This window comes from Cupressus sempervirens, chromosome 3, assembly GCF_028749045.1.
Source record: "Cupressus sempervirens isolate cs-2001-9-10 chromosome 3, ASM2874904v1, whole genome shotgun sequence".
Classification (NCBI taxonomy): Eukaryota; Viridiplantae; Streptophyta; class Pinopsida; order Cupressales; family Cupressaceae; genus Cupressus; species Cupressus sempervirens.
Genome location: NC_143120.1, coordinates 860286587 through 860298599, shown reverse-complemented (window position 1 = coordinate 860298599; position 12013 = coordinate 860286587). Strand labels below are relative to the sequence as shown.

General features: G+C 27.0%; 1 protein-coding gene across 1 annotated transcript; it reads right to left on the bottom strand.

Moving 5' to 3' along the window:
- Window positions 1-9319: 9319 nt before the first annotated feature.
- On the bottom strand, window positions 9320-10329 carry LOC149569496 (toll/interleukin-1 receptor-like protein). Its single transcript, XM_089816925.1, has 2 exons — window positions 9746-10329; window positions 9320-9422 (listed from the first exon to the last, which is right to left on the bottom strand). The coding sequence occupies exons 1-2, from the start codon at window positions 10327-10329 to the stop codon at window positions 9320-9322; spliced, it is 687 nt and encodes a 228-aa protein (XP_089673051.1).
- Between the last annotated feature and the right edge of the window lie 1684 nt (window positions 10330-12013).

The following is a 12013-nucleotide window of genomic DNA, read 5'->3' as shown; positions in this document are numbered from 1 at the left end:
AAGACACAACAGTTGATAAATAGTTGAATTGGAAATGAAACCTTATAATACATTTTCCTTACTATTTGTTCCTTGAAGGCTAGGTATGTCTCATTCAATACCTTACATGCTGTAGGTAGATTAAACTAGAGACAACTTATTTAGTCTTTACCCAATCTCTTACTATTATGATTCCTATACTATTTGGTTGGTTATTCATGAGCAAAAGTTAGTTCATTCCTGTATTGCATTATTTACAAATATTTCTCTAGTTCTGCTATGTCAACTTATTTTTATGTTATAGATCTATTTTGATGTTACAGATCTCCATTTATTATTTTATGTTCCATAAGAGACTCTCAAATATATTTTAGAGGTTTATCATAAAGCTAAAGTTTTAGAAGATTGGAATTGTGATGTTTTTAATCCTTTTAATTTTGAGCCTTTCTACATATGATATATGACCATACTTGGAGATTGAGACAAAAATCCCTCTACGCTTATGTAGATTTAATTGGCTATTAAAATAAAAAATATTTGTTGCATTTGGACATACATGAGTTATATATTTTGGTTATTATATTGATAATTAATCTTTGTTGTATACTAAGGCTATCATATGTTCTATTGTGCTCATGTATATTTACATGCAAGTGAACAAAGTTGTAGTTTAAGAAAGATATTTATAGGAACTCCCTAATCATTGTAAAATTAACTTTTGCATTGTTATTTAGATTCTAACAACTATAGAATCTAGAAACAAAGTCAATTTTCTTCCACATACAAATTACTGTAAACCTAATCATTATATTCACTATGATAAAAATGTTGAATCTCAATTATATTACACAAAGATCCAAGATTATGACTACTTTTAACTAGTCTCAACTCCCACATCAACACTCTTACCCTTTATTCTAATTCTACTTCTACTTCTCCATATCAATCTTGCACTCATACCATTTACTCTCATTCTACTTTTCCCTAGCATTGTCATTCTTGATTTATTAGATATCCAAGTTGTGAGAAGTTTCCTTGACTTACTTTGTCATAGTACAAACATAAACAAAAGATAAAGATGAGAGTGACACCTTAGTGACAACGATTAACCTTAACATATACAAAACAATTAATAAATTTATAAAATAATGAAATATATTTAAAAAATTGTGTTTCTAATAGGTATTTTTTCAAATCATAAGAGCATGATAAATATATATAGACTTGATAGAATATTTAGTCAATTCCTAAACCAAGTGTAACTTTTATAGAACATATATTAGTAAACTCATATATATATTGAGCTATCAAAAATATTGGTGATGGAGGAGCATCTTGGATGCATGAACAATCAAAATTGATCCAAAAAAACCACTTTACATTTTTTGGGGGTTTATTTGGTGGTTTTCCATCGCTTAGTCAACTTTGTATTAATTCAACTTCGATGACCTTTATTCAACATTCTTCTTCTACGTGTCTAATCTGTAACTATGAAATCAACATATTGGACCTCCATAAAATCATAAACATTAACCAATATTAACAATGTAATTAGAATGACCTTGTAAGTTATGGAATGCATGTTTTTAAAATGAGGAGTTATAGATAAAGCATTCTAATTGTTTGCAAAATGTATCAAAGAGTGTTCACCCATGGAATACAATAATTGTAGCTTTGGAATAAGAGCATGGGTTTCCAAAATATGAATAGGCATGGCACAAGACTATTTTTAGGGATTTTAATGATTGTTGGATACATATAAACTAAAATTATTCAAAATACTTTACAAGATTTTAAGGAAACTCTAATGACAAGTATAATGCCAAATTAAACAAGCTTGGCCAACACTAAAGAAACATCAGAGGCATTGATTATTGGAGAATAAAAAGTGTATGGAAGGGGATTGTTTTAGACCATAGAAAATTAAGGGCCTAATTGAAGAGGGAGTAGAAGTAAGTAGGATCTTACGAGATTAATAAGGAAGTGGTGAAGAGGTGAAATGACAATCTTATGAGCTTATGAGGAAAGTAACACTTTTGTGTTTTGAGTTTTGAAGTATAGGAAAGATTATTGCTTCACTAATAATTTTATAGTATGTTTGAAAACTTCCTTATCTATTCAATACTTAACTTATTACAAGAAAGAAAATGATCATCTTGGAAAAAATGTTTACTTCTTGTTACCAAAAAAAAAATCCTGGACACTTTGAAAAAGAAGTTTGAAAGGTTTTAATTTTATTTTTAAAAATGTTAATGGATTTAACTATGGTTCCCTAGAGGAAAACAAATTTTAAGAAGAGATAACCAATATAATTTACTAAACAAATAGATTGATGGTTGATATCTTCTTTTGTAGAATTTAGTCATTCCATATAAGAGATTATTTAATGGATTTCTAGTGCTTTTCATCTTAAAAATTACTAATAGGGTCATTCATATTATGAAGAGAATAAGAAGGAAGACACTTCTAAACATGTCATTGATATGCATCAAATAATGAATATAAATATATGTGATATAATATTTCAATGGCAATAATATATTTTGCAATCAAGGTTGATCCTTGGCATCAACTAGGGAGAAACCTTATTCTATTAAAATAATTTTAGAGTTATAAAAAATCCCATGGCACGTAATGAAAATCTCTATGGTTATTATAGGACTTCAAAATGAAGTTCCTAAGGAGATTTTCAAACATTAACTCAAATGCCTCATATTGTATCAAGAATGAATAATAATAACATCCATGTGTGACAAAAATCATTTTAGAACTTACCTAAGAAATTCCTACTAAAGAAATAGGTTTACTAATCTAAGCTAAATTATTTCTACTCTATATAGTTGAAATCCAAATAGATTGTTATTAAACTTAAAATATTTATTTCATTTAATTAACTTCGACATAGAAGTAAAATGAAAACATCTTATAAGAGAAACAAAAATATTAATATTTAATTTTATATTAGATTAAAAAATCAAGTAATTTTCATTCTAATTTTTCTATTAAATTAATTCAATATGAAATATTGACATGTCCATTGCAATGAGTTTATTAATATCCCAGAAAATTAAAACAATATACAAGCATCATAAATACAAATAAATGTATTTCATTTAAAAAGAGCTTCTCACTAGTGTACATTAAGATAAAAAATCAATTTGATAATTTAACTATTATCTATGAGAGTTGCTAGAAAACATGTATGTACAAGATATAACATGTAGCTTTACAATCATTTCAAGTATAATTGCAACTCTATTTTGTTCTCTCAAGTGAAAAATAATAAACATCTCATTTAGCTTTTCAAAACTTGAAATCTTGAAAAATGTCTTCAAAAAGTAAGGATTTGAAAGTATCATCTATATTCAAAACCAATTAGTCATACATTTAGCTTAAGCCAACCTTGTTTTGTTTTGAATGGTGAAATATACAATGAGCAAATGTAGGCACTTGGAACCTGAAATTCATCAAAGTTAACCTTAAACTAAGTAGGCCACATTATAAAGAAGGAAAAAACTAGAGAAATGATATTGTAACAAGGAAAATCCTATATGTCAAGTACTCTTTTGATTTTTTTTGTATATAGAAATAAGTTGTTTAGATATTTTTACTTTTGGTTGTAGGTTCGTACTATTTTTTTCACTTTTTCTCTTAAAACTTCCATAGTTATTTTGGATTTTTTTTTTCATAATACTTATTATCCCGCCATGTTGGTCAACCAATGCTAGTGGCTTCTTTGATATAAAAATATACAATAGATGTATTTGTAGTTGTTTCTTCTACAAAATTTATATAGAAGTTACATTTGTAAAGAAATATTTCATCAATGTTGTTGTAGCATCTTTATGAATTAAATGCTTACAAAATGGGGTTATCGTATTAGATTTAATGTAAGTATTATTACTATCTATCAAAATATTTTGAGGTCAATTTTATAGAAAATAAATAGTTTCCATGCCAAAATAAAGAACATTAATATAGTTTAATTTTAGTCAAGATATCATAGAAAATATGAAGGTAAAATTGGATGTTTCTTACAACTAGAGGAATGTTATAGATGTATTGATAGAACCTACAAGTATTGTATTGATAGAGAATATTTTAGGGGAAAGATAAAAAAAATTCCTCAATGCTAAACAAAATAAAAGGGATTATAGTGGAAATAATAAACTTGAGAGTTCATGCCCAACAATGATAGTTTGGAGTGGTCAAGCTAGCAAACAAATTAGAGAAAATTATATATGGACTCCACCTACTAATGGCTAGTTCAAACTAAACTTTGATGTGATGATTGAGATGGAATCTAGGGTCATTTGGCACAAGATAGATGATACATTCAAGAAAGAGAAAGACCTTAGCAAGATTGTCCAAACTATTAAAGTATTATATAAACAAAGTGGTAGAATTCAAGGCCCTTCTTGTATGACTATTTTTATGCTAAGAATGGAAACTTAACATGATAGAAATTGAAGGGAGTTCCACCATTATTGTGAATATTTTATTAAAGCATAGGAAATACTAAATAGGAGAGTGTACTCCTTACTTAATGTTATTGTGAATCTAATCTGCATGAAATCAAGGTGCACATTCCAAACCTTCTGATTTGAATTGTGAAAAGTGATCATTTTCTTCTTTTTCATTATAAAGACATTATTTTAAAAATAAATTAAAAATAATAATTGGATATTTTAAGTTGATTTTAAAAAAATAGTGTGTCAAATTTTAAATTAATTTTTAAAAATAAAATTTAAAAATAGTGAATGCCAAATGGCGTTTGCTATTTTAAGTTGATTTTTAAAAATAGTGAATGTCAAGTCACATATGCTATTTTAAATCAATTGTTAAAAAAATAGTGAATGCCAAATGATATTTTCTATTTTAATTTGATTTTTGAATTATTATATTTTGCAACTTCCATTAAATTTATTTTCTATTTCTATTTGTTGATAATTATGATTTCCAAATTGAATTACATATTTTAATATATTCTATTATAGTTTTTATGAATGTCAAATGAAATTTTCTATTTTTAATTAATTTTTAAAAATAAATTTCGTTTGTAACTACCATGAAATTTGTTGTCCATTTCAATTTGTTAATAATTGTGATTGTCAAAGGACAATACATGCTTTAATTTGATTTTTAATGGTTTTGTGAATGTCAAACATCATTTTCTATTTTGAATTGATTTATTAGAATACAAAATGTCATGTGAAATGTCAAATGATTATTTCAATTTCAATTTTCTATTTTTTTTGTACTTGCATTCAATCATTTTTCTTCACACAAATAATTCCTTCGAATATTTCTATATTGAGATTTGCTTCTACCATTGTATATGCCTCTCAACACAATTAAATTAATATATTAAGAATGTATATTTAATGTACAATGTTTGCCAAAAAAAAAAAAATTAAAAGATGTATAATATTTTTATAATCGTTCAAAATGTAACACAATATTAGAAATAACAAAAAAAAAAAAAAAATTCTTAGCAATCAAATATCATAAAATATCAACACGTCATACATCACAATTCTTAAAATCGAACACCTCAAATATATTTTATATTTAATCAAATTCAAACACATTTTTACCACTTAAATTAGTTATACTTTATTACAAGCATAATTGAAAATAGTCTTTAAATCAGTGCATACTAGCTTGTGTGTGTGTGTGTGTGTGTGCGCGCCCACATGTGCGTGCGCACGTGCTTAGAGTAATCCTTCTTGAGGCACCTATTTTTCATCAAATCCTAAAGATTTTTGTGTGTGTTGGAATTAGATTAAAAATAGATGCCTCAAGAAGGATTACTCTTATATATATATATATATATATATATATATATATATATATATATATATATGTATGTATGTATGTATGTATGTATGTATGTATGTATGTATGTATGTATGTATGTATGTATGTATGTATGTATACACATGTGTATGCATATGTGTACACATGTGTACGCATATGTGTACACATATGTCTACATATGTGTACACATATGTATACATATGTGTATGTATGTATATATATATATATATATATATATATATATATATATATATATATATATATATGTATGTATGTATGTATGTATGTATGTATGTATGTATGTATGTATGTATGTATGTATGTATGTATGTATGTATGTATGTATATGCTAGTAGCAATCGCTACACGCTATGGAAGACATTTTTGAAGATTTTGGATGATAATAATATTTTGTTTTTATTTTTCTAATTTTTAAATTTTAAATTTTAAAATATTTATCATTAAAAAAAAAAAAAATCAAATTTTTTAACTCTATTATGGATATGGTTGGAGTTAGGCTTAGGGTTCAAAGTGCAATTATTAGTTCTATTTTCATAAGGTTAGTGTCAAAGTAATCATTTAGATATTTTAAACATATTGTATATGTAGTACTTTAGTTGCATAATTTGAATACATGATTGGTTTTCTTCAATTTAGTATAATGTTATTAATTTATTCACCTTTGAATTATGTATTCCCTTAATTTATATGTTGTATGCCGAGAGTTAGGAACATGGTTATGGACAGGGACACAAATAGACAAATATGCCTCTCTCTCTCTCTCTCTCACTCTCTCTCTCTCTCTCTCTCTCTCTCTCTCTCTCTCTAATCACCCTCTCTCACTATTCCCCCAGCCTCTCTCTAGAAATTATGCCTAATATCTATCTCCTTTTCTCTCCCGCTCTTACTTCTTCCCCACACTCTCTCAATCTCTCGCTCCCTCCCTTATCTCTTTCCTCAATTTATATATATGCCCCCTAATTGCCCTTTGTCTCTCTCTTAGTCACTCCCCTCTCTTAGATATTTCCATCACATCCCTCTCTCTACCCCTTTCTATAAGCTCTCTCTATTAAAAACATAATAGGATCTCTTGCCTCTCTCTACTTATACCCTCTAATCACCTCCCCCACCCCTCTCTCTCTCTCTCTCTCACGCGCGCTATATATATATATATATATATATATATATATATATATATATATATATATATATATATATATATATATATGTATGTATACATACATATATATATGTATATATGTATACATATACATATATACATATATATATGTATACATATATACATATATACATATATATATGTATACGTATATACATATATATGTATATACGTATACATATACATATATATGTATATACGTATACATATACATATACATATATATATACGTATACATATATATATATATGTATATATGTATACGTATATATATATATATACATATATATATATATATGTATATATATATATATATACGTATGTATATATATATATATATACGTATGTATATATATATATATATACGTATACATATATATATATATACGTATGTATATATATATATACGTATACATATATACATATATATATGTATACGTATATATATATATATACATATATATATATGTATACGTATATATATATATACATATATATATATATATGTATATATATATATACACATATACATATATACATATATATCTACATATGTACATATATATATGGACATATATATGTACATATGTATGTATGTGTGTGTGTGTGTGTGTGTGTGTGTGTGCGTGCCCCCTAATCACCCCCTCTCTCACTCTCCCCTACCTTATCTCACCATTATATCCTTCTCTCTACTCGAATCTATAAGATCTCTCTACTAAGAGCATGCTTAGCTATTGAAAATGTAATATGAGCTCTCTCTCTCTCTCTCTCTCTCTCTCTCTCTCTCTCTCTCTCTCAAACCAAGTGTCAAGAGTTGTCTTCCCTCCATTAAAAACATAATATGTGTCTCTTTACAATTAGAGTTTAGTTAGTGACATTTCTATTATAATAAGATGCATAACAACGTTTCCTTTCATATATATATATATATATATATATATAATTATATTTTCTTACATTAAATCCCAAATAAAATGTATAAGAGTTGAGAAAATTATATAGTTGAAAACTTTAGCAAATAATTTTTTAATAAAATTAACATTTAACTACATAATATTATTATATATTACAATAATATATAATATAAGAAAATTCAAATCAAAACAATTGTACAATAGCTTTTATTTTAGTGGTAGATCCTATCTATTGTTTATAAATGAAAATACCAACCTATGCAATATTAATCATTAAAAGTAAAAATATTGAAGATATAAACAATTATATTTGATTCAATCTATCATATATCTCATTAATGAAATTAGAAACTAACAATCTTGTTATATTTAAATAATCTCTAAATTGATTTAGAAACCAAAAGATTAGAAACGATTGTATTTTTGTTATATTTGATTTAGTTTTAAAATCTATCACTCATACTTACACCTCACATATTATATAAAATAGAAATATAAATTGTGGGTCCTATCTTTCATTATGGAAAGAATAAACAAAAATGTAGTAAATTGAAAATGATAATCTCTATTTAAAAATTGAATAATATTAAATGAAAATAATAAATTCAAAAGTATTATTAACAATTCAAAATAAAAGCTAAGCAAATGTGGTCTATCTTTCTATTTTCTCCAATGATAAATGTATATTTTAGTAAGTTTCTAAATCAAATTTGATTTGTTTAAACTTAGAAATTACTAAATTTTATTAATGATGAAACGTTTAATTTTTTAATTTTTTAATATGTTAATAAAAAGAGATTTTAGTTTTAATTTTTGAGGTTTTAGAAAAAATTAATATCCTTAATATTATGTCTAATTTTTTTATTTGAAATGACTTGGTTGTGGCTATAATGTGAGACCCATTATTATGGAATAGCATAAGACATTTCATATGCAACCACCTTTCATTATTTTTCCTTAACATGGAAGATTCCTAGAATTGATGCTGCCATTGTATATGCCTCTTAACATAATAAAATATTTGTTTGAAGACAATAAAAAAATCCAATATAATTGAATAACAAGTAGCTTCACAGTATGAATTGCATGTTGACTTAGATTTTAATAATAATATACATCCAAACTTTTCCAAGCCAAATGCATTATAATACACAATCCATATTCTTAAGGAAATTACCATCAACAAATGTCATTTGTATTTTGCACTGTTTTCATTAAGCAAATTTGTTCCACGGAGTTTCTTTATGCGTTAAAATACATATGCATAAAATTTAAGTTATTTAAGATTTTATTATAAATCAAGAATTAGAGTAAAATTTTATATATAAATAATCAGAGTAAATTTATATATATAAATAATCAGATTGAGTGGATGCATATTTCAATTCTTTCATCAAACTATTTACAATTGTCTATGAGGACCATATTATTCTTTTAAGTTGGTAGTTGTATCTTTTGATTGAAATCTGAGCTTATCCATAAGTTCTGATACATTCATAGCAATCTGCTCCAACAGCTCTCCTTGATCTCTGCAACACATAAAATGTAAATTTAAATATTAACAAATTATTGATCATAAAGAATAATAACACAATTAACTAATCATACACATACATTTTAATAAGACATAAATAATAACATTACATACTAACCGAAGAATTAAGTTTGGAAAAAAAAAAGTGACTATTTAACACTTTTTGTTTATAAATTAAACTTAATGTATGATGTTTAAGCCGTTCCTATAAATAACTAAATAACTAGATAATGGTCAAACATATATAAAATTACTGCGTGTCAAAATACAGTCGTAAAAAGAGGAAATAGGGAAATAGAAAATGAAAAAGAAAATTACCCTCTAAAAATATAGCCCTTTATGTATGAAACTCGATGAAGTGCATTCTTCCAGTCCTCAAGAACATGGGGCTCTATATTTCCAGTGTGTTTGTGCATTTGGAAGGCTCGAGAATACCCACTCTTCTCATCTCTCATTCGGAGTTCTGAAGGCTGAACCCCATAAAATATTGGTATTATGGGAGCCCCTGTTTTCACTATCATCTCAAGCTCCTTCAAGCACCAAACCGACTCTGCATAATTAGCAGAAAAGATGACAAGATGCACATTCGACGAGTAAATAGCTTCTTCTATTGCTCCAGGTATGTATTCTCCAACTTCAATTGAATTTTTGTCGAGAAACACTTTGAATCCCTTGTTGTGAAGATTGTGAAAGATGAGGCTGGCCACAGATTCTTTCACATCTACCCCACGATGGTTCAGAAATACATCATATCTTGGAAGAAGCAATGAAGAATGAGCATGCTCGTTATGTTCAATCGCAGAAAGGTAGAGATTGGAAGGCAGAGCACATTGGGGATAACTGAAACTGCAGATTGAAGAGAAAGTGAAGCAGAGAGCAAAACAATGCAGAATAATCTCCATCGCAGCAAAGTGAGAGAGAGGGAGAGGAGCAGAGCACATTTTGGGGAGAGAAGTGTGGGAATATATAATAATTGTATACAACGTATATCATCATTGAATAAATATCTATGAGAGCGACACTGAAGAAGGCCTCGATTTTTAGAAATAATAATGGATAGTGGAGGCTTTAAACAAAGATTATATAAGGATTCAGATTGAAGAATCCTCTTCAACAAGAATGGTTGGGAAAATACATTGCGCGTTCATATTTGATATAATTTAATGTCCTCTAGGTATTTCTGACTAGAAACAATTCCTTTGTCGTATTTATAATTGAGAGGGGAAAATACCTTCTTAGTCAGTGTATGATAAATAGATTAGAAGTGTAATAATCAATTTGGTGGCAAGATATTGGCTTGTCAAATGCTACGAAAAAGTATTGATGACAGGTGCTAGGTACTTACTGGTTCAAGCAAATACTAAGGGAGGTTATATAAATCCTATTCCTTCCTTTATTGTCCGTATTGTTCATTTAAGTACTTTTGTTCAAACAATGTAATGGAGGAAGAAAACTGGAACATTATGACAAGTCTCGGTGGTGCTGGTTAATCTTCAGACAAAATGTGTCAAATGTAAAAAAGTCAAACATGATTATGTTTTCTTTAGAATCTTAAAAACAAAGTCAATTTTTTTAAAAAAATTTGTTGTTTTTAATTATACAGATCATGAAAATCAAATAGTGCAAATTTCAAAAAAATCATTTTGTTTGTAGTATTTTTGAAGTTTACTCAATGATAGATAGAAGCATCCAATTAGATGTTAATATTGGATTGTAATTATCATAATGAAATTAATTGTAATGTTGACATTCATACTTTTAACAGCATTGGAATGTACGTCCACATCTTCAAAAATCTTATTCGTCCATTTATCCGAATTCGATGTTCTAGATTTGTTCACTTGATTTGTGAATAGCACGCGTAAAAATCAAAAGAAGATTTGTCAAGATCTGGACGTACAATTCCAACGCTGTTAAAAGTGTGGATAGTTACTTCTATCGGTCATATGAATTTTGCATCTTGATGTAATTTATTTTACATTTATAAAAATATATTGATTGTCATAATTTTCGAATTAGTTGGTAAATTTATTTATTTATTTTTTGTAGGTGAAATTTCTTTGAGTAGGAGTCAAGAATTAAGGAGCATCCACGCTGCAAAATTTCAGCCTTGTACTTAGAAAGACTTGATCCCTGGTGGGCTATTTGTGAGCCATATGACTTCACCAGTAGAACAAAGGCTCATTGACATTATTAAATTATTTTAAATTTAAATATTTTATTTATTATGTCGAGAGGCATATATAATGGAGTAACAATTCCCAGCACAAGAATATTCCAAGGAAAAATTTGTGTAAGGAAAAAAGATTGGGTAGGGGTTACAAACAAAATTAAAATGAAAATATTAAATACCATTTGAAATTCCAATTATAAATTATCAACACCAAAAATATTTAAATGAAATTGTCTTATGTCGATCACAAATTCATGACTCCAAAGAGGGAATATCAAAAGGTTGTCAGTTATAAACAGATGGTTGTGAGCAAGGGGAATATCAAATGCATGGCATGTTAGCAAGGGGAATAGCAAACGAAACAAACGAAAAGTGAAAGTGTAAGTTATTAATACATAACTATTTGAGAGCTT